Genomic DNA, 20985 nt, shown 5'->3' on the forward strand with positions numbered 1-20985 from the left:
CTACAGCGGCTGGTTGAAGATCGAAGGCACAAGGCTTTCCTCCAGGGTCCTTCCTAGAAGACTTTCTATCTACAGTGACTGGTTGAAGGTCGAAGGCACAAGGCTTTCATCCAGGGTCCTTACTAACCAGCTCTCGCTCAGCAGCCATGGCAGTCAAGCTCTGGTATCTTGAGCCAAGCACAAGGATTTCATACAGGGTCTCCATCCGCAGCCATGGTGGTGCAGCTATGGTATCTAAGTCCAAGAAACAAGTCTTTCATACAGGGTCTCTAACAACAGCCATGGAAAGCAGCTACTGGTTCAAGAGCCTTTGGAAGAAGAGCATGCCAGAGAGGCCTAGGAGCCGGATACTGTAGACATGACCATTAAGATGGGTGTGATATCAATTAATATGTGAACCTCTGTTACTTACTGTGAGATAGAGAGTGAGGCAGAAGGAAGTGGTGTAGTTACCTGTTGACCTGTGTCAAAGAACAAGTGCAGCACTGCTTCTAACTGTTTGCGCAGCCTGTACTGCTGACTGTGGACATACAAGCCCTCCAGGACAAGGTTTCACAAATGTACCAGTGTTCTCTAAAGATATCTTCAGCGGTGAACCTGGAGACAGGTAAGCTCACAACTCACACAATTATCAGACCTGAGGGAGAGCTCAGACCGTAGCCAGCACATCCAGTTCACAAACTGCGGCACGTGCATTGTGCTCCTCTACATGTGGATATCTTCATAATGCTTTGTTGTTTTTTTGCCATTTTTTGTCAACTATAAATGCTATAATTTGCAGGAGTTACTATTACTGAATATACTGAACTTCTGGAGAGTAGAAGGCTGAGCAGCCACAACAGGGTTTTACATTTGAGGCCTGACTGCCCCAGCAGAGCAGTAGGGAACTTCTAAATCACTGAAACTTGTTGCCCCGTAGCCAACTCTCGAGGTAACGCTTGTGCTAGAAAGAGTGTAGTGTCTATTTTTATCCTTTCAAAGGCCACCTCTTTCCTTGTAGATTAGAGGTTCTCAACTTTCTGACTTCTGCGGACCCCCAATGGACTTGTGCTAAGCCTCCACAGGGGCCACTAGGACCGGGAACTGGGGCTCTAGGTGGCTGTCGGGCTTTGGCTTCTGAGTGCAGTTCACTATCAGGATCTTGAATACCTCTCCCTTCTATGATTCCCTGTGCCCTTTTCACGCCTGTAGCCCTGTGCATCGCCCACTGTCCCGCTATATACTGTGTCTCCAAGTACTCACCCTTCCCCAAGTTTCTCAATGAAGCGATACCGCTTATTATCAATGGTCACAGTCGGTCGAGAGCAGATACACAGTGTGTGTCCCATGGTCCCTGGATCATTCTTCAGCCTCTGGAAAGAAGTCAACACAATGATTACAATGGAGCTGCAGGGGAGAGCCTATACATGAGAATACTGCAGGTAAATAGGCAGAACATACACTTCCTCCACACCCTAGTCTCATGATCTGAAGATCACACATTAGTACAGAGCAACTTCTAGTGTCTCCCAGGTTCGAGGCAGTTGCTATTACCATTGCCTTCAAACTGGGAAAATTGCTTCATAACACAGAGGTCCCACCAGCTGGGATTTTACAAGCAGAATATTGTTCTGCACTTAGGGAAGATTATGTTCCACAAATCTGCCAGAATCTCTTTGTTAATGAAGTCTAAGGATTACCAGGCTAGGGGGCATTTGGGTGGCAGCACTCTCGGAACGGAGATTCCTTTGTGCTATGTTCATACCACAGCATGGGCCTCATTTAAAAAAAAATCTCTTTATTGGTATTGAATATGCAACATCATATACAATCGAGCGTCAGAGCGCTACCATATCCAAAATGCAATATGTAATTCAACAATAGCAAGTGGAGAACAGTATAGGAAAGTCTAGAAGATATACAGGGAGTGCAGAATTATTAGGCAAATGAGTATTTTGACCACATCATCCTCTTTATGCATGTTGTCTTACTCCAAGCTGTATAGGCTCGAAAGCCTACTACCAATTAAGCATATTAGGTGATGTGCATCTCTGTAATGAGAAGGGGTGTGGTCTAATGACATCAACACCCTATATCAGGTGTGCATAATTATTAGGCAACTTCCTTTCCTTTGGCAAAATGGGTCAAAAGAAGGACTTGACAGGCTCAGAAAAGTCAAAAATAGTGAGATATCATGCAGAGGGATGCAGCACTCTTAAAATTGCAAAGCTTCTGAAGCGTGATCATCGAACAATCAAGCGTTTCATTCAAAATAGTCAACAGGGTCGCAAGAAGCGTGTGGAAAAACCAAGGCGCAAAATAACTGCCCATGAACTGAGAAAAGTCAAGCGTGCAGCTGCCACGATGCCACTTGCCACCAGTTTGGCCATATTTCAGAGCTGCAACATCACTGGAGTGGCCAAAAGCACAAGGTGTGCAATACTCAGAGACATGGCCAAGGTAAGAAAGGCTGAAAGACGACCACCACTGAACAAGACACACAAGCTGAAACGTCAAGACTGGGTCAAGAAATATCTCAAGACTGATTTTTCTAAGGTTTTATGGACTGATGAAATGAGAGTGAGTCTTGATGGGCCAGATGGATGGGCCCGTGGCTGGATTGGTAAAGGGCAGAGAGCTCCAGTCCGACTCAGACGCCAGCAAGGTGGAGGTGGAGTACTGGTTTGGACTGGTATCATCAAAGATGAGCTTGTGGGGCCTTTTCGGGTTGAGGATGGAGTCAAGCTCAACTCCCAGTCCTACTGCCAGTTCCTGGAAGACACCTTCTTCAAGCAGTGGTACAGGAAGAAGTCTGCATCCTTCAAGAAAAACATGGTTTTCATGCAGGACAATGCTCCATCACACGCGTCCAAGTACTCCACAGCGTGGCTGGCAAGAAAGGGTATAAAAGAAGGAAATCTAATGACATGGCCTCCTTGTTCACCTGATCTGAACCCCATTGAGAACCTGTGGTCCATCATCAAATGTGAGATTTACAAGGAGGGAAAACAGTACACCTCTCTGAACAGTGTCTGGGAGGCTGTGGTTGCTGCTGCACGCAATGTTGATGGTGAACAGATCAAAACACTGACAGAATCCATGGATGGCAGGCTTTTGAGTGTCCTTGCAAAGAAAGGTGGCTATATTGGTCACTGATTTGTTTATGTTTTGTTTTTGAATGTCAGAAATGTATATTTGTGAATGTTGAGATGTTATATTGGTTTCACTGGTAATAATAAATATTTGAAATGGGTATATATTTTTTTTTGTTAAGTTGCCTAATAATTATGCACAGTAATAGTCACCTGCACACACAGATATCCCCCTAACATAGCTAAAACTAAAAACAAACTAAAAACTACTTCCAAAAATATTCAGCTTTGATATTAATGAGTTTTTTGGGTTCATTGAGAACATGGTTGTTGTTCAATAATAAAATTAATCCTCAAAAATACAACTTGCCTAATAATTCTGCACTCCCTGTAAAGTAAAAAGATATATGAACAATAGGACGGTGGTGGTTCGTTACAGCCTGGGAGTGATCCTTGGTGGGGAGAGGGGAGGAGGGCCAGAAGGCACAGAGAAGGGGGGGGGGGGTGTTCCCGTAGCGATGATGTGTCCTGGCCGTACAGCATGGTCCCAGGTTCAAGATATCAGTGCCACAAGTGTCTAGAGAAATACTCTATGTGAATATGGTGTGCTGCAAAACAACAGAGTGCTAGACTCTGTTGGGGTACGGGGGGCCATCCAAAGTGCATATACTCCTTTCAACATGAGTGCCTACAGTCCCTATGGACCAGATTATGAGACTACTAATGAATCACATCAGTTGATCTAGTAGTGGGGAGTGGGCCTTTCTTAATATGACTCCAGTGGAGAAAGTAGTTAGTGGCTCTCCCTGGTAAACCTGTCTTTAACGTGGAGGCTGGGAACACTGCATCCCCCCCAGATTGTACATAAGTACCTGTTGTCTGTCAGTCTGGTGCCAAGATGAGCTGCAGAAGTAAGGGGGCCTCATCTGGCTTACATTGGGAGCTCCAGCCTGAAGGGTGAGCACGATAGATAGAAGCTCTTGTGTAACCTCTGCAGCTAACAGAGATAATCTGAAAGAGAATCTGTCAGTGACTTCACTCTAATGAGATAAGAGTTTATTAATCAGACATGTAGATCTCAGTTTATACAAGGCTGCCACTTCTTTCAGCAGACATCAATATGCGAATTCTGGTACAAAAGCACTAACTGGAAATGGTGAAATCAATCTGGTCAGACTCTTGCTCGTCTCTTGAAGGAAGAGGGCATTCAGATAGTCAGACTGGACGGGGGTTACTCTCCCAGCATAATCTTGTTTAGTCTCCGCACTGCTGGGCAGAGGCAGAGCTCAGGGGATTTCTTCACCTGCTGGTAAGGGGGGGGGGGGTGCATTTTGATGCGTTTGTGGAGAAAGAACCAAAAAGAATAATATTCCTTCCACCTTCCAAACATGTAAGCAATATTACACAATTACAGCATGCAGATAAGAGGACCTTTGACAGCTTACGTCAATACTTCCTTCCTGGAGAAGATACCAATTTCATGACTTCAATCATTGATGGCACTGAGGTTTCTTATGAACAGTTCATGTGTTACTGGAGAGGTGGAGTTTCATACTCACATGCATGCAAGTCTAAATTTGATTAAGGACATAGGCAGGTTTTTCTGTTGTGCATTTCCCTTACTACGGAGAGAAGAAAAACACACAATGCATAACCTTTCCAGTGGCCCCAATGACTTTGTTCTACTGCTCCTCTGGCAACCATCAGCAATACCCCTGACCTTCTCTGATCCAGCGACTCCTGACAATCTCTATCTAGTCAACAAGTAACTATTATTTCATATTTAAATCAGATGAAATAATGCTCTGGTCGATCACTCACATAAAATGAAGTCTTCCCTGTATGTTAGACCACACAAAGAAAGTTTCATGTAAAGTTCGAAGGGTAATATTACACCATTTTTGCCACAAACACTGACCCAATGAACTCAACAGAAAACTGATGAAAAAACGTTATCAATACCTGCCCATCTTGCCTGATTGTAAATGACATTGCCAACAAAGCACGTCTCATAGAAGGCACCCATCTATCAGAACCTGTGGTATCACCAGAGTGAGTCAGGAAACGCAGGAAATCAATAATGAGGCCACAGGTCTATAGAATTTGCTTTGAATGCTACAGAGTGTCATGTGTGAGGGAAAAGATGGATCCCTAACAGTTGTGGTAGCCATCTAAGTTTTGCTGGATAGATGAAAACCTGTTCTCTCCACAGTAAATGCTCATGTCTAATCTACTTTTCTAACCTATTTTACCTTCAAAATATGATGTACAACTTGTATGGCCTTGGATAGAAGTTCTTTGTTACCTCCTTCACAGTCTAATAATTCCAGGACTTTGAACATACTACAAATATAGAACGTTTCAGTCCGAGGAGACCTAAATGCAGTATTCCATTTCATTCCATGCATGCTCATCTGCTGGATACCTGGGGATGTACGAGGGACTGGCAGCCGAATAAGAATTTCTTACATTTGCCAATTTTTCAACAAAATTAAAGTGGACCACATCTGAGCACTGGAATTAAAATCCAGTTCCATTCACCAGCTGCTCCATGCAGATCGAAACTGACCAATAGCTTTCTAAAGCAGGAGCTATGATTCTGGACCAAAGATGAAAGCCAACCATTCCCGAGAATCATCCAAGTAATCAGAACAAAGATGTCAGAACGAGAGGGCATGGCAGCCAGGGAAGATTAAGGATAATGGATTATGGATAAACTTCGAGGAAAGAAGAACTGCAGAATCCCAGGTTGACATTTTAAAAAGCTGGAGACCATTCTTACATCAGCCAGAAGGGCTTAGCCCTGAACACGAGTCACTCAATGTCAGTAGCAGATGGAGTACCTGATCAGGGTTCTACAGAATCAGGTCTATGGGAACTGTCTCTGGGTTACAGCTGTCTAAATTCACAGAGGTGCAAATGTATCTATATAGCGTGGCACTGCCTTCCCATCGGCCCTCTAGAATACCCAGTTTACCAGCTTCCAGTTACACTTAACAGCAATATAGAAGATAGTCTGTTACTGATATCTTGTGGTCCAAGCAACAGCAATATTCTGTAGAAGAGCCGGTGTCTCTAAACCCAAACACATTCAATTCTCAGAAAGACAAAATGTAAACTCTGGCAACCTGCATCAGCCAGCTGGTGGAATGCTCAGGTTATAAAGTGTTTTCTTCAGAGATGTGGTGTGATATGAAGTTCATGAATTTGATTCCCGACAGAGTTCACTCGGTTTTTCATCCTTCTGAAGTCAATAAATCAAGTGCCAATAAAGTGGGGAATAGTACAACCTGTTGTCTATAGCACTTAGAAATTAAAAGAATGTCAGTACTGAGAAATATAAAGAGACAAGTTGATATTTTTATAGTAAGTATTGGTTTAAGACATTCCAAGCAGGTTATGTAGTTTCAATAACTCCATAGACTTCTGGTCTCTGACAGAATTATCTTTACACGAGCCTCATTTACTGTATTCATAGCACAAACTAGGAAATCTATCTCAAAACTACATCTGATTGTTCATAATTTATTAAAATGAACCTCCTTTCCTGCACAAACGTGTGATGGTGTTAGCGAGATTAAACCTGGCTTGCTAGAGAACCTCGAGCAAGTCGCACTGTTCTACTGTCAATCCAGAATCTAAAAGGTGAGCAGACACTGGCTGAAACAGACTCCATGCAGGCCCTGAGAAGGCTTGCGAAGGAATCAACGGCGGGCTGGGAGATGGACAATATGTCCTATCTGCAGACATGCAAGGTTACAAGAAGACGACCATGTCTGGCCTCTGATGAAGATACAAGCACTTACACCTTCAGGGGAAGGAAGCACAGAGAAGTAAAGTCAGTCCTCAGCAAGTGCTAAAGGGAAAGAAAGTAGGAATTTTTATTTTATTTTAATTTGAGCACTGTGCTGCAGTCCAGGAGGCAAGAAACAGAAACACCACCGCGCAGCTCCTCTAGAACAGGGTATTATAATGCTATTGTCCGGAGTGGCAGAGGAGGCTTCGACCTCTTCCATTTAACTTAAAGCGCCTCTTTGCATTTAGGAAGCAATGGGAATAGATGTGTTGCGCATTCGTTCTTGTACTGCATCGCGGATAGTGGGCTACTAAACAGCGAGGGCCTGCTTTTGTCATTCATTACATGTGAACATGGCCCGCCCTTCGCTGCCGAGCTACATGCAAATGCTTGAAAGCACTCTAGGACATGCTACAGCAGATGATGCTACAACTGCCCTACTAAATGTCCTGGATTGTACAGTAGGTTGGGCTCCCTTTTCCTGCTAAATTCTCCATAAAAAACACCCTGAGCATTATTTTTGCAACTCTCCACATCACGCAGTCGGACAAGGGCGCAATTATTGCTTATAGAAATTGTTCAATAAAGATACTGTCACAGAAGTTAGTATGGTCTGTTAGAGATCAGTCAATGGGCATCAATATTGCTGTACATTAGTACTATAGGGGTACTGTCTAAAACATTGACATGGCTGCCTCCGTGAAATTTGGTAAATCTACTAGGAAAATACCTTCTACTAAATGATAGACAAACGAATTAAAAGAGAGCGAAAACTAGCATGTAAGAGAATAGAGCACCTTTGGAGAAGCTTCCTTACTAAAAGCACTGAAACTAATGGGGGCCTCAGCAAAATACATTTTAAACATCATAAAAGAATATTTGCAACCTCTTGCCTGTGAAACGTCTATTCCAGCTTCCCTGGAATTATGTACCACATGGCCCAGCTATTTCAGGAGAAAATAAAGAAAATGTAGGACAACACTGAAATTAAAACCAAATATAAGGCTACTGAATCACATAAAAAATATTCTGTAAAACTCTGGAACAAGGTGTAGTCTTGGAAATTCTAAGGCAAGCACCAAACTAGATGTGGAACAAATTATACAGTGTATACTTGCAGACTCCCTCGAAGATCCAAGTCTGTCCACATCATTACCCGGCAGAGCTCTTTAATTTCTCCTCTTCTACAGCTAATGTCCCACAGGTTTGAAAGCATGCCAATGTGTTACCACTTCTTAATATCCCTTTGGCTAATTCACTGAAGTATTTTGATTATTGCCCCATTTCCCTTATTCCATTACCTGCTAAAATAGTTGAGGAACTAGTTAATCAGTAGCTGTCTGTTAGAGGAGAATAATATTTTGGCGCCAACTCAGTCAGGATTCAGGGCTAAAAACAGAACCAAAACTGTCTTGCCTGTGGTCACTGATGAGATCAGACTGAGTCTGGATGTGGGCAGCGCTCATCCTACTCGACCTCTCTGCAGCTTTTGCTACTGTATCTCAAGCAATTATGATTAGAAGAAGGCATGAGATCGGTATCCACTCAAAATAAGACAGTTCATAATCTGTCCACCATTCAAATCAGAGCCTGTTTCCATCCCGTGCAGGATGCCACTGAGTCCTACGCTTTTTAAAATCTATATGGCCCCGTGAGCAGCACAGTGCCAGCCTTCGGATATGAAATGTTATCTTATCCCGACAGTACTCAGCAAGTAGAATCCACCTCAGATGATGATCAGGAGTCCACAAAGTTTAACTTTTGTGAATGCTTATGCTCTGTAGCAAGGTGGTTTAATCAGAACTGCCTGAAACTGAATGGCAAAAGAACTGAAATGGTCTTGTTTTTGTAGGATCTATATCACCCTCTCTGAGGAATGGTTGCCCCCTGAGCTAGGGCTTGCCCCAACCTCCAAAAAAGTGGTAAAAAAAAATCTTGATGTTTTAATCGATAACACTCTCTGTGTAAAGGTACGAGTTTCAGCTCTTTGTAGCGACTCTTGTGGCGTCTTGCGCATTTTTCATAAGATATCTGTAATAGGATAGTTTTGCACTGCAGGAAAATGTCACTAAGGGCTCCATAGTGGGTCAACTGTCCTATAGCAATGCCCTGTGTGTGGGTATGGATGATTACCTACAGACGCGCCAACAAACAATTCAAAAGTTTGCTGCCAGGCTGCTGAATTGCCTTCTTCCCAGATCTTCTTCTATTGCTATTTTGATAATCCTTTATTGGCTACCAGATCATGAGCAAATGGTTTTTAAGTGTCTGTGCCATTTTCATAGGCAGTCCACCTTAAAGGACCTCTCTACATTAGTAGTAGGATAAACTTTTACAGGCCTCAAGTTATTTTCCTGGCTAGTGCTTCCAGATAAACTATGTTTGTCCTCTGATCTAGGAAAATGTAGAAAAACACTAAAAACGTGGATATTGTTAAATTAATCAAAAGCATCTTGTTATTCTGGGCGTTCTTATTATTATTATAAGACCTTTTGAGTTGCACTGGGGTACTCCAGTGGGAGTGAGCAGGTGCGGTATTAAACTTACCTAACATTACATACATAACAGACTGCGCACCCTCCAATAGACAGGATTCCAAGGCCACAACAATCAGACACCCTTGTAGCAACCCAAGCTGCAGAGGGTTCAATGCCTCACCAACATGGGGCGGTGCCCTGGTCCGTAGGAGAACTTTACTAGCACAGCAGGTTCATCAAAATAAGGACCCGAGCGAGAAAACTTTTCGGCTTCGAAGTTTCTTTTTCAACCCATTCCAAATCACAAAGTGTAGGAGGCATGAAATATACCTTCTCCTTCTCTTTGAGGTTCAGAATGGCATCTGTTAATGCTGTGCATCTTCAATTGTGATCTCAAACTACTGAACAACCATAAACCCCCTGCATGGCATCTCCTTGGGACAGATCTGGCTTTGTGACTAGAGCCAGGGAGCGTGAACAACGGTCCAGCAAATGCCATTACCTGCATGCAAATGTGTTTGTAAAGCAGTTTTTGTACCTTCAAGGAACAGTTACCACTTTCAATTTACCTTCAAAGCATTAAGAAACGATTCAGACACTCTCAGACCTCTCAAATAATGTAGTCAAAGAGATACAACATGAAGAAAACGACCCAAATCAACCATAACTAACCTCAGACATGCACTTATCGCCTCTCAAAAAGGAAAACATGAAGCCAAAACGTCCTTCTTCCCTAACCGGATGGTACTTCTTACTGGTTGGTACAAGCTGCAAACAGCTGCAGAGAACGCTTCAAAGTCACACAGAACTTTGCCTCGCCACAATGCACCTCCACTGCATTTACCACATATCAAGATCTAGCCAACTATTCAGAATGAGTGCAAACAATCAGAGCTGACACTGTTGTCTCACACCCCACTGCCTCCAACTCACTCCTGCCACAACAGGGCAGTTGCTTTACATACACACCATCAGACCCCATGAAATCCTATCAATACGTCAATCCCTCTGAGCCAAGTGCACGTGGCCCATGCACACCTGAAACTGGTTACACAAAAAATAAGGAACCCCTAGCCTATACAGTAAAAAGTCGTTGGAATGGGTACAAAAATCTAACCACACACAATATACACCCGTCTGACCTATATTCTTTTTTAATTTGTAGCTAACCCAGGATAGGGCTAATAACTTCTTATAAAATGTTGTCTAATTATTTATATTATTGATTTCCACACAATAACGTTCATACATATTATGCATACATGATAGAAGTTCATTATTCAAACCTTATGAACAATAATAGGACATTTTATTTATTGAACAGGAAAATTATTTCTGTACATAGCATAACAATATACTCATAGAGTCCTTTAATTTATGTCACAACTACAGAAAGTCTACACCACCACCCCGAAGGCTCTCATTCATACCTTTTTCAACATCCCTTTGTAAATATTCAGTCCTATAAAAAAGCAGTTGCTAAAAGCCATTAATATTCAAGTACACTGTTGTATATCGCCTCTTTCTATTTCTCAGTTTATATTGCTGCTACACAGCTCCATCCGGTGGAATCACCTAGACCAGTGGTTTCTAATCTATGCGCCGCACCCTGGTGCGCCATAAAACTAGCCAGGGGTGCCGCGCACCAATCACACAGTTAGGGGACCACTAAACGGTACTGAAATCTACGCAAGCAATATCACCATTCTTGAAAACAGGGAGAAAAGCGAACTTTTTTTTCTTCTGCCTTTTGTTTTTACACAGCAAAATATGATATACAGGTCTGCATTTCCAACTGGTATGACATATGTCCACTGATTCTATGAGTGTCTGCTGAAAACACTCTTTTCAGGAATACCCTACTCTTAGTATTTACAGTACAGTACAAAATAAACAACGACTGAGAGGACGGCACGTTTAAGAGGAGGTGGGCCGAGGGGGACAGCTATCAGAAGAGCCACAGAATAGGGAACTGTTGGCTTCTACTTATTCGGTATCTGGGCCTGACCTGTGCAAGACTAGAAGCTAGTTCCCTGTGGGTGTGGTCTTAGATTTGCCTGTGTAATTCCGGGGCAATGGGCATGTTTTTGGGCTTTCAGCCCATATATGATTATAATACCTTCATCGGCTTCATCCCAATTATTTTCAGGGAGAAATATGGAAGTACTTCCAAGTCTGGGCTTACATTCCCACACCTGCCAAAACAAAATGTAAAATAATGGGGAGTCACGACCAACAGCTGTAGGAGGCTGGACTGGCTTGTAGTGAGTACCTAGGGGTACTTGCACCTTGCACCAGGCCCAGTTATCCCTTATTAGTGTATAGGGTGTCTAGCAGCATAGGCTGATAGATAATGGTAGCTTAGCAGAGCAGCTTAGGCTGAACTAGGAGACGAGTGAAGCTCCTACAGTACCACTTAGTGTCATATGCACAATATCATAAGAAAACACAATACACAGATATACTAAAAATAAAGGTACTTTATTTTTATGACAATATGCCAAAAGTATCTCAGTGAGTACCCTCAGTATGAGGATAGCAAATATACACAAGATATATGTACACAATACCAAAATATGCAGTAATAGTATTAGAAAACAGTGCAAACAATGTATAGTTACAATAGGATGCAATGGAGACACATAGGGATAGGGGCAACACAAACCATATACTCCAAAAGTGGAATGTGAATCACGAATGGACCCCAAACCTATGTGACCTTGCAGAGGGTCGCTGGGACTATTAGAAAATAGTAAGGGTTAGAAAAATAGCCCACCCCAAGACCCTGAAAAGTGAGTGCAAAGTGCACTAAAGTTCCCCAAAGGACATAGAAGTCGTGATAGGGGAATTCTGCAGGAAAGACACAAACCAACAATGCAACAACAATGGATTTCCAGTCGAGGGTACCTGTGGAACAAGGGGACCAAGTCCAAAAGTCACAAGCAAGTCGGAGATGGGCAGATGCCCAGGAAATGCCAGCTGTGGGTGCAACAATGCTGCTACTGGACAGTAGAAGCGTAGGTTTCTGCAAGAACGACAAGGGCTAGAGACTTCCCCTTTGGAGGACGGATCCCTCACGCCGTGGAGAGTCATGCAGAAGTGTTTTCCCGCCGAAAGACCGCCAACAAGCCTTGCTAGCTGCAAATCGTGCGGTTAGTGTTTTTGGATGCTGTTGTGGCCCAGGAGGGACCAGGATGTCGCCAATTGCGTCAGGGGACAGAGGGGGCGTCGAGCAAGACAAGGAGCCCTCTCAGCAGCAGGCAGCACCCGCAGAAGTGCCAGAAACAGGCACTACGAGGATGCGTGAAACGGTGCTCACCCGAAGTCGCACAAAGGAGTCCCACGTCGCCGGAGAACAACTTAGGAGGTCGTGCAATGCAGGTTAGAGTGCCGTGGACCCAGGCTGGACTGTGCACAAAGGATTTCCGCCGGAAGTGCACGGAGGCCGGAGTAGCTGCAAAAGTTGCGGTTTCCAGCAATGCAGTCTGGCGTGGGGAGGCAAGGACTTACCTCCACCAAACTTGGACTGAAGAGTCACTGGACTGTGGGAGTCACTTGGACAGAGTTGCTGGATTCAAGGGACCTCGCTCGTCGTGCTGAGAGGAGACCCAAGGTACCGGTGATGCAGTTCTTTGGTGCCTGCGGTTGCAGGGGACGATTCCGTCGACCCACGGGAGATTTCTTCGGAGCTTCTAGTACAGAGAGGAGGCAGGCTACCCCCACAGCATGCACCACCAGGAAAACAGTCGAGAAGGCGGCAGGATCAGCGTTACAGAGTTGCAGTTGTCGTCTTTGCTACTATGTTGCAGTTTTGCAGGCTTCCAGCGCGGTCAGCAGTCGATTCCTTGGCAGAAGGTGAAGAGAGAGATGCAGAGGAACTCGGATGAGCTCTTGCATTCGTTATCTAAGGAATCCCAAGAGACAGAGACCCTAAATAGCCAGAAAAGAGGGTTTGGCTACCTAGGAGAGAGGATAGGCTAGCAACACCTGAAGGAGCCTATCAGAAGGAGTCTCTGACGTCACCTGATGGCACTGGCCACTCAGAGCAGTCCAGTGTGCCAGCAGCACCTCTGTTTCCAAGATGGCAGAGGTCTGGAGCACACTGGAGGAGCTCTGGGCACCTCCCAGGGGAGGTACAGGTCAGGGGAGTGGTCACTCCCCTTCCCTTTGTCCAGTTTCGTGCCAGAGCAGGGCTAAGGGGTCCCTGAACCGGTGTAGACTGGCTTATGCAGAAATGGGCACCATGTGTACCCATGAAAGCATTTCCAGAGGCTGGGGGAGGCTACTCCTCCCCTGCCTTCACACCATTTTCCAAAGGGAGAGGGTGTAACACCCTCTCTCAGAGGAAGTCCTTTGTTCTGCCATCCTGGGCCAGGCCTGGCTGGACCCCAGGAGGGCAGATGCCTGTCTGAGGGGTTGGCAGCAGCAGCAGCTGCAGTGAATCCCCGGGAAAGGCAGTTTGGCAATACCAGGGTCTGTGCTACAGACCACTGGGATCATGGGATTGTGCCAACTATGCCAGGATGGTATAGAGGGGGCAATTCCATGATCATAGACATATTACATGGCCATATTCGGAGTTACCATTGTGAAGCTACATATAGGTAGTGACCTATATGTAGTGCACGCGTGTAATGGTGTCCCCGCACTCACAAAGTCCGGGGAACTGGCCCTGAACAATGTGGGGGCACCTTGGCTAGTGCCAGGGTGCCCACACACTAAGTAACTTAGCACCCAACCTTTACCAGGTAAAGGTTAGACATATAGGTGACTTATAAGTTACTTAAGTGCAGTGTAAAATGGCTGTGAAATAACGTGGACGTTATTTCACTCAGGCTGCAGTGGCAGGCCTGTGTAAGAATTGTCAGAGCTCCCTATGGGTGGCAAAAGAAATGCTGCAGCCCATAGGGATCTCCTGGAACCCCAATACCCTGGGTACCTCAGTACCATATACTAGGGAATTATAAGGGTGTTCCAGTAAGCCAATGTAAATTGGTAAAATTGGTCACTAGCCTGTTAGTGACAATTTGAAAGAAATGAGAGAGCATAACCACTGAGGTTCTGATTAGCAGAGCCTCAGTGAGACAGTTAGTCATAACACAGGTGCCAGTGACACATACAACTAAAACAACATATATACAGTGAAAAATGGGGGTAACATGCCAGGCAAGATGGTACTTTCCTACAACAGCCAATAGGTCAAGGGAGCTGGGGGTTGAAAGAGTATGTGAACCACGGACATAGGTTGTCTCTATCTTTATCCTTCTCTAGTTATAGTCCCAATGCACAACTCCAAATGATTGTGCTGCCACTTCAAGAGCACACACATATCCTCTCGCATTCAGTACATGTAAATATCAGCATACTACCCCACACATATGCAACACTGCACTGAAGCCATTTCATTTGCTACTGATGCCTCTCAAGAACAGCCATCTCATGCTGAATAAGGACAACTGTGCCCCCACTTGATCTGCGTGCAGAAGGTTTTCTTTTTATGTTGCTCAACCCACACAAACCACTACAAGGAAAGCTGACAGAATCAGTCATATCCTCTTCAGATTAACCAATAGTAACTAATACAATGTAAGGCCCACCATTGCGATGGCCAGCAAGATTCCCAGAACTGTAAGGAAAGTCAAAATACCAACATAAATCACACCCAGTCACACACATTTCTAAAATAATGCTCGGCAAGAATACATTTCTGGCAGTCTCCTGTGTGACAAAATAGTACATATCTCTGACTGCTATTTCGAACCTGAGCAAACAGTCTTCAATCAATTATGCTCACTATCTATCAGGAGAATTTATGCTAATACCTACATCAATCCAGTAGATGGCAACAGCAACCTTCTGTTCTCCACTTTGTATGCATTAGCTTGGGAAAGGGTGTTCACAAACACTACTCATCTCCCTCAAGATCAGTCATATTTGCTGCGTAGAAGATTGCAGTCTCCTGAAAGGCACAACATTCCTTGATAAGCATCTACAATAACTGAAAGATAAGATTCAGGAAAATAGTCTTAATCTTTGGGGCTTAAACCTGAGCCAGTAAGTTAAAAACAATCATAAGCAGTCAATCCTCTTCCTTGGATTCACCCTTTGTCTCACCAGCATCTGTCCCAGTAATCTTGGAACTTTCTCACATCTCCCCATTTCCAATCTTATGCTCCAGGTTTCACGGATTGAGCCCCTCCCCTGACCAGGGGTGTGGAATTTATATAGCCCGACTCCCAGGGAATATTGTTAGGAGTCAAGGACAACATGTTTTCTTATTTATTTTGTCCTTGGGACAAGTAGGCCCAACTCTCCTGCAGCACAAACCCTTTGGATACCAGTTTACAGTACCACATTATGGATCAATGACGGGCATTGTCTGCAGTTCAGGTAATATCTGTATCCAAATGTTAACACTGTTCAAACTTGTATTTATGGTTCATTAATGCAAAGCCTTTATTATTAGGGTGAGCACTCTAAAGAAATGTCATAAGCTTGGACTGCACTGCTGACAGTAGTCTCAGTATAAATATGTGTACACATGTTGGCAAAGTTTAACAATAAGAGGCTATGTATAATGCTCCCAGAATGCTCTCTAATTAGATGCAAATATTTGCAGAAGCTCGAAAGTAAGATTGAGTCTTTACTTTCAAAGTAAATATGCACAAAAGATGGAACTAGGAAAAAAAAGTTTTGCCAAACTACTGTGAAATGTAAGGTACCATTTCTTGGAAGCATCACCCACTAAAATGTGTTGGTGCATGCTAGTATTTCCAAAAAATATACATTATGGAAAATCATTGCAACCAGGTTCAACAAGATTATCGGAAATTTGAAAATAAAAAAGCATTGACAATACTAATAGGTCTGACATTTGGTTGTCAGTCTTTTGGTTGTGTCAATACGTGTCCAGTTTCGACATGGGTTTTTGTAAAACTTTGTTGTGGGAGCTGCCCGTCCCTCCCCATTATAACAAACACTGGAAAAAATCTGTAATATATTGTGACACATTGCCACAGTAGGCACTGAACAAAATTACTTTGTGTGTCAATATGCTCCTTGTGAAAGAGCAGAATGCTGTCACTCAGTGAAGCCAGTCTATAAATAGAAAAAGACAAAAACTGAATTTTAATAAAAGCAAATGGTCTTGGTTAACTCAAAACCTAATTAGGGGGACCAAATCTTAAATAAAGTCACAAAAGTACATCCTGATAAATGCCCTTGCATTAGTGCAGGTTTACAGTTTTCATTAATACACAGTAATTTACAGAAGTGGGCCAGTAAATCGTACTCCCAGAAAATATTTGTGAACTGCATTTTAGCACGAGCAAACATGCAGGTATAGATTTGCTCATGTGAAAATCTGGTGAGCGTTTGCAAGTTCACTTTCCCTCCAACCTCTTTTTTCTCCAACCGTAGAAGACGTTTTATTTCTGCCCTCATCAGGAGTACATTTCCGACATTTCCCAGTATGGGAAAAGGTCAGAGAAGAGCTGATGGAAGCCCCTAACACATGAAAATTAGTAGGTTTAGGTTTGCACAGATTTCAAAGCACATTCCAATCCTGGAACTATTGCTTAACGCCATCTTCAGTCCCAGTATGTAGATCTGTGAAAGGCAGCAGAATGCAGGAATTGTTAGGATTCAAACTCTACTATAGTAGGGTTTGAATTCTAACAATCAGAATTCTGGCATGATCAGACAGGCTATTACCAGAGTTCTTAAATAATGAAACTGCTGCCTTAGTTTACAGCTGCACTATGTGGTAACATAGGGACAAGTGGATTTTTTTTACAGGACAAGTAGATTTGCAAAGCAACATGCCCCATGGACAAGTAGATATTTTACTAAAATTTCACACCCCTGCCTGATGATTCCATACTTTTCTCCCTGAAGCCTTAGCAAGCCCCTTCCTTGAAGCAAAATGTGTGGTTGAAAATGCCTAGGATATTCATGACCTCATCTTAAACAATGGCTTCCAGTCCCTAGCAACCACCAAGGCTTACTTGGCTCAACATCTTCAGCACTTGCGACTGCATAGTAAATCTCCTTCTTCCAAACGAGAACATCTGAAGAAAAGCAGAGATCTTAGGAGAGAAACTGGATTACTTTGGTGCATCTCAATTCACTCTTTCAAAACACTGCAAAGCCTGACCTACTACTCACTGACCTCCTTTCAATCTAGACAGTCAAAATATCAACCTCATATGTTATCTGTGCAAAAGGGAAACTACCTTCCTATACGATGTCACTGACCCTGCTCAAAGCAATCCAACCATCTTGAATTTTGTTTGTTTAGAACAAATGGACAGATGTTCCATCCAACAAGTACAGCCAGAACACTAGTAGGACCAATACATGAGGATGAAAATAGTATTGGCAAATTGTTCTCCTTGAAACCTGAGCTCCAGCTCCTAGAGTTCCAACAGGTATGTTGGGATGCCCACCACCTAATTAAATTCAACAGTGATTAAGAGCAAGACACTAGAGTTAATTATTCTACTGACATAGACTAGACCGGTTAACTGGACAAAATACACTCTGAGGCACTGACCCTGTTGCATCTTCAAATAAAAGATCCTCTTCTAGAAACTCCTCTTTCATAAAATTCATACTCACTGGGGTTCTAAAAATGTTAGCATCCATATTTACATGGAAACTGTGCCCTGTGAAGATCAAAACATTATATTCCAACAGCCTCCTCCAGTTGAAAAGTCAAGGTAGACCGAAACTAAATTACTCTCATCATAAGGCCTGCTGTAATTGTGCCAGAGCTAAGAGAGAACCCATTAATGCCCACATTTCTGAATCAGCAATTCAACCAAAGAACTGTTTCGTATCTATAAGGAGAGGGTGGACCTAAGGTTATCATCTAGCATGGCAACTATCTTATCAGGCTTTGCAACAGTCCATCATTCTTTACCAAAAAACACAGATAATTGAGGGGGTTGATTGCCCCTATCACTCCGTGGAACATGGAGACTTGCCATCCTATCTATTGGTAGCCCTCGCTACTGGTTTGCATCCATTTCCTAATCTGACATAAGTAATATATTTGTGTCCTTCAAAAAAAAAAAAAAAAACTCTTCTACTTGTGATATCAGTATTGGCTAAGCAATGAGCCTTGGCCTCAAACCCATCATAAACAGACTAAATACATCTCCCTAAAAACACACCTCAAGCCCTCCAACAAGCATCACTCCTCTCCTAAAGAAACCCTTTGCCTACCCTGACAATCTAATTCCAGACCGATTGCTAGTTTTCCTTGTATTTGAAAGTGCTTGAAATTGTTGTAACCTGCCAACTGTCCTCATACTGGGGTCAAATGGCTCTGAAGTGACTTTCAGCTAGGATTCAGACCCCATCCAGGCACTCACCACTTTACTAAATGTCAAGGAAGAACTAGTCAATTTCCAGGACCAAAGCAATACCTGTTAACTTATCTAACTGTGATACTTATATAGTGTTTATATAGCCCTCCATCAGTGGTAAAGCATTGCCATCATCCCCTTCCTGCAAACTTGTTCCCATTAAATCAAACTGTGTCCATTCCTCTTTTAAAAATGTCTCTCTCAAAATTCGACAGTTTAAAAACATGCAGCTTGCCTGCTTTATAGCTCAAAATGTCAAGATCACATCATCACTAATATTGTGTACTGACTACCAAACCAATAAGAGTGATATTTAAAACATATTGGCACGTACACAAGGTGCTCGATCTCACTTGCAAAGCTGTTCATTTATTATTACACAAACCACAGACTCACCAACCAGTACAAATCAACTGATCCATTTGGATACAAGAAATATGGTGGCTGATTGCCCTTTCTGAGTGCTCCTCCTTGTGAATTTATCTTCCTCTTCAGTTGTAACTGAAAAATACCTTTCTCAAAATCAGGATCCATGAAGAACTCCCTCTTTAACCTAAAATTTCAATAATCAATCTCATTTTGTGACAAACGTCTTCATCTGGAAACCCAAGTCCTGTAAAGTGAGATGCCTAATACTCTTCTTTGTCCAAGCACTCAAGGCTCTCCATCATCTCATGAACTTTCCTTTCGGCGAGCACTAAAACCTGGCTACTTAGAGCATAACCCCTCAGACTCTCTCTCAGAGTCCCTGCTCAGCGCTGGGGTGCCTTCGGGTAGCCATGCGCTCTACAGAAGACTTAACATAACGTAACATCGTGTTGGGGATTTATTCAACCCAGTTATTGCAAATTGCCACCCATCCCTGCTGGATGAACAATTGTCTCTGATCAGCCAAGTTCTTACAAACGTGCCAAATTGCAATCTCCCCCCACCACCTCTTACTTAACGATCACACCCCAAAGTGATATCAGTCACCACAAGGGCTGGTTGGTAGCACTTTAGAAAACCTCAAATAAAATACTGACAGGGAAACACGCAGCAGTGCTCTGAAGCTGTGCAACAGTGGAGGGACATAGTTCCTCAAGGACTTTTTTTCATGCAATTTACCAGTTGAACACGTGAATAGGAGTGTTCCTTTAAAGCATCTCTCCTACAGTCAATCATCCAATGAAGTAGAATGATGGTAAACTGAAGTTAAAACGCCCCCATGCTCAGCTCACCGCCCCACTGCCTGGAGGCCACATGACTGCCGCTGCCAGATGCCCACCTGGTTGCCTGGAGACCACATGACTACAGCTGTCCACCCCGTTGCCTAGAGACAACATGGGTGCAGCTGTCAGATCCCCCCTCGTTGCCTGGAGACCACGTGACTGCAGCTGTCAGGTGGCGAATCCCCCTCTTTACTCCAATCCTAAAAATGGGGAATGCACATGTGCAAACAAGGCCCCTCTGCCCCAACTCGAGGATGGCCCTACCACATAAAATTGAGCCCCCCCAATAAGAGTCCTCCCAATCTGTAATGGCTGCTCATAATAAAACCGAATGTGCTTCCTCCCGACCTAACATGGCCGCCGTGCACCAGCTACACAGAGAAGAGTTTGGACACCCCAGTCCACCCGCCAAGGCAGCCGTCATGGGAGCTTTTCTTTCCAATGACCCCGGTCCCCGCCTCCTCATCCCTAACTCCCGCTAACGACTCTTAGCCGCGTTGACGTACCCTTCTCGGGTCTGCAGCCAGTCAGTCCACCCAAGAGAGAGGAAGGACAGTGACTCATTGCGTCATCACTGGGCGCCGCACAGCCACCAGAAGAAGAAACAGAAAGAGGACTAAAGCGCAGACTGCAACAGCAGTGACTCTGCTCCAGGGCCTGGTTGGCGGTTTCTTAGATTGATAGTCACGCTTATAAATCAATGAACACCCTGTTAAATGCGAAGTGTCGCTCTGAGCAGTAGACAAAGAGTCCGAATGCAGGAACTTGCACATTAAGCGTATTTTGCCTCAGAATCTAGGTGCCAAATTTGCGCATGCAGCGTATACACATCAAGTACGTCAGTTGACGTCATTGGCGTGAAGGGACGGCGGCGGCGGCAGCCGAGAGTACGAGCGACCATGGCCGAATGGATGGTATGGTGATACTTTACACCAGGTAACAGAATACGAAAGCCACCACATCGCAGTAAATAAACAAGAAATTCAAATTGAGTATTCAGTTTCTTAATTAAAACATGGTTCTTGTTTATTTCTGTATAGCTCCGTTTTATATACATTT

At 43.7% G+C, this 20985-nt stretch overlaps 2 protein-coding genes across 5 annotated transcripts in view; one reads left to right on the top strand and one right to left on the bottom strand.

Moving 5' to 3' along the window:
* The window catches only part of STK16 (serine/threonine kinase 16), a 120119-nt gene extending 99578 nt beyond the window's left edge, over nucleotides 1-20541 (bottom strand). Inside the window, exons 1-3 of one of the 4 annotated variants that reach the window (XM_069227184.1) lie at nucleotides 20433-20506; nucleotides 15171-15303; nucleotides 1243-1352 (exon numbers count right to left, since the gene is read on the bottom strand). In XM_069227184.1, the coding sequence (XP_069083285.1) occupies nucleotides 1243-1328 (86 nt within the window). In that variant the 5' untranslated portion in view covers nucleotides 1329-1352; nucleotides 15171-15303; nucleotides 20433-20506. Of the gene's footprint in view, nucleotides 1-1242; nucleotides 1353-15170; nucleotides 15304-19822; nucleotides 20000-20432 lie in introns of those variants that run through there. The other 3 variants (XM_069227185.1, XM_069227183.1, XM_069227182.1) reach the window with 3 other exon arrangements.
* A 221-nt stretch (nucleotides 20542-20762) lies between these two features.
* Nucleotides 20763-20985, top strand: part of LOC138286694 (beta-galactosidase-1-like protein) — a 296524-nt gene continuing 296301 nt past the window's right edge. Inside the window, exon 1 of the mRNA XM_069227181.1 lies at nucleotides 20763-20862. Within this exon, the coding sequence (XP_069083282.1) occupies nucleotides 20834-20862 (29 nt within the window). The 5' untranslated portion in view covers nucleotides 20763-20833. The remainder of the gene's footprint in view (nucleotides 20863-20985) is intronic.

The sequence above is a fragment of the Pleurodeles waltl genome, chromosome 3_2, assembly GCF_031143425.1.
Source record: "Pleurodeles waltl isolate 20211129_DDA chromosome 3_2, aPleWal1.hap1.20221129, whole genome shotgun sequence".
NCBI classification, from domain to species: Eukaryota; Metazoa; Chordata; class Amphibia; order Caudata; family Salamandridae; genus Pleurodeles; species Pleurodeles waltl.